The sequence below is a fragment of the Hyaena hyaena genome, unplaced genomic scaffold (assembly GCF_003009895.1).
Source record: "Hyaena hyaena isolate Hyena2069 unplaced genomic scaffold, ASM300989v1 scaffold_1310, whole genome shotgun sequence".
Classification (NCBI taxonomy): domain Eukaryota; kingdom Metazoa; phylum Chordata; class Mammalia; order Carnivora; family Hyaenidae; genus Hyaena; species Hyaena hyaena.
The window spans coordinates 2,495-4,283 of record NW_024081920.1 but is presented as its reverse complement, the minus strand read 5'-3'; the positions used below and the strand labels follow the sequence as shown (position 1 = coordinate 4,283).

Sequence of the window (1,789 nt, the reverse complement as noted above, 5' to 3'; positions counted from 1 at the left end):
ATTTGGGGAGGGTTCTGGTCATGAGAGTTTCGTAAAAACTACATTCTGATGGAGAGAATATGCCTCAGTTCCGTGCCCACACTCACTGGGTCCTTCTCTTGCCTTAGCTATTCCTTTTCCCATGTAGCCTGAAATCAGGCAGCCATTATCTCCACCTTCAACCTAACAAGATTTCCAGCTCCATATCACAGGTTTCCTGTCCACCCCGGATACCATCCTCAGTTTCTATGACAGCAGAGGATCCGCAGTACCCACTTCTGCATTTGCTTAGTCCGGGCCCCATAAATCAAGGGGTTGGCCATGGGAGGCACTAGAAAGTAGAGATTGTCAATGATAATCTGGAGATGGGGAGCCATATGGTAGCCTAAAATCTGGGCCAGGACAGAGAAGACAACAGGAGAATAAAAGAGAGCTATGACACAAAGGTGGGAGCCACATGTACTGAGAGCTTTGCCCCGTGCCTCCCAAGCGGGAATCCGAAAGACAGCATGAAGGATCAGCCCATATGACAGAATGATAAAAAGCAAATCAAATCCCACAGATGTTACAATAACCATGAGACCATAGACAATATGGTTGGAGATGTCTCCACAGGCTATCTGCACCACAGCCATGTACGCACAGTAGGAGTAAGAGATGACATGGGTTTGGAAGCTTTCCAGTCTTTTTGCCAGGATGGGTGCTGGGGTCAGCACTGCTACAGCCCTTGCCAAGACAGCCAGTGCCATCTTCACAAGTATGTTGTTAACAAGAATGGTTGTATATCTTAGAGGGTACCAGATAGCCACAAATCTGTCAAAAGCCATGGCTAGGAGGATTCCAGACTCCATGACATAAAAGGAAGGGATGAAAAACATCTGTGTGAGGCATGCATTAAAGCTGATGTCTTTGGCATTCATCCAGAAGATTCCTAGCATGCGGGGCACAGTGACACTGACCAGGAACAGGTCAACAACAGATAGCATGGCCAGGAGGAGAAACATGGGCTCATGAAGACTCTTCTCCACCCTGATGATACATAAGATGATGGCATTCCCAATCACTGTAATGACAAATACCACGAAAAAAGGCACAGAGAACCAGCTATGGGAAGATTCCAAGCCAGGAATTCCAGCCAGGACAAATATCAAAGGTGGAGGAATGGAGTTGTTGCAAGAGGACATCCCTAATCTGAAATCCTCAAAGTCTGATTCCTAAAGAGAAAGAAACAACGGACATTTTGAAATCACTGCATCATTTGCACCTAAAATGCTGGGTATCCTAGTAGCTTATAGTGATAATTATAATTATATTGCTTAAACTCATGATCAAATGCTTCAGTTACTTAAGGTGTGGAGGGAAATAATCCAAGACTACTCTCACTATAGAAGGGAGAAGCAGTCTCAGGTATAAATGTCAAATGTTTAGGAGCCCCAAGTAGAGTGGCATATCTGCTAACATACTACTGTAGCATTTATACATCATAAACTGAGATCTAAGTATTTCATTTATCAGTTGCATTTGGCAAAAAGCATACCAGAGCCACAGGGTAGGTAGACTTCCTGGAAGGTAACTTGGTATAGTTAAAATAGCAAAGTCTTTGAGATAACACATGTTAGGGATACAATCTCAGTCCTGCCTCTTAAGTGACTTGCTCAACCTGCTTAAGACAAAGCTTCATTTCCTTTTCTGAAAATTGGGATGAGGCTTACCTTTCAAAGCTTGCAGGGAAGATTAAATCCATCATTAAATTTCAATATTGTATAAAACATGCAATGTTCATAGCATAATTCTTTGAATGTTTTGATAT

At 43.0% G+C, this 1,789-nt stretch overlaps 1 protein-coding gene across 1 annotated transcript; it reads right to left on the bottom strand.

Moving 5' to 3' along the window:
- Positions 1–218: 218 nt before the first annotated feature.
- Positions 219–1,163, bottom strand: LOC120224918 (olfactory receptor 52B2-like). The gene has a single exon (XM_039223160.1). It carries the CDS (start codon positions 1,161–1,163, stop codon positions 219–221), a length of 945 nt encoding a protein of 314 aa, XP_039079091.1.
- Positions 1,164–1,789: the final 626 nt, after the last annotated feature.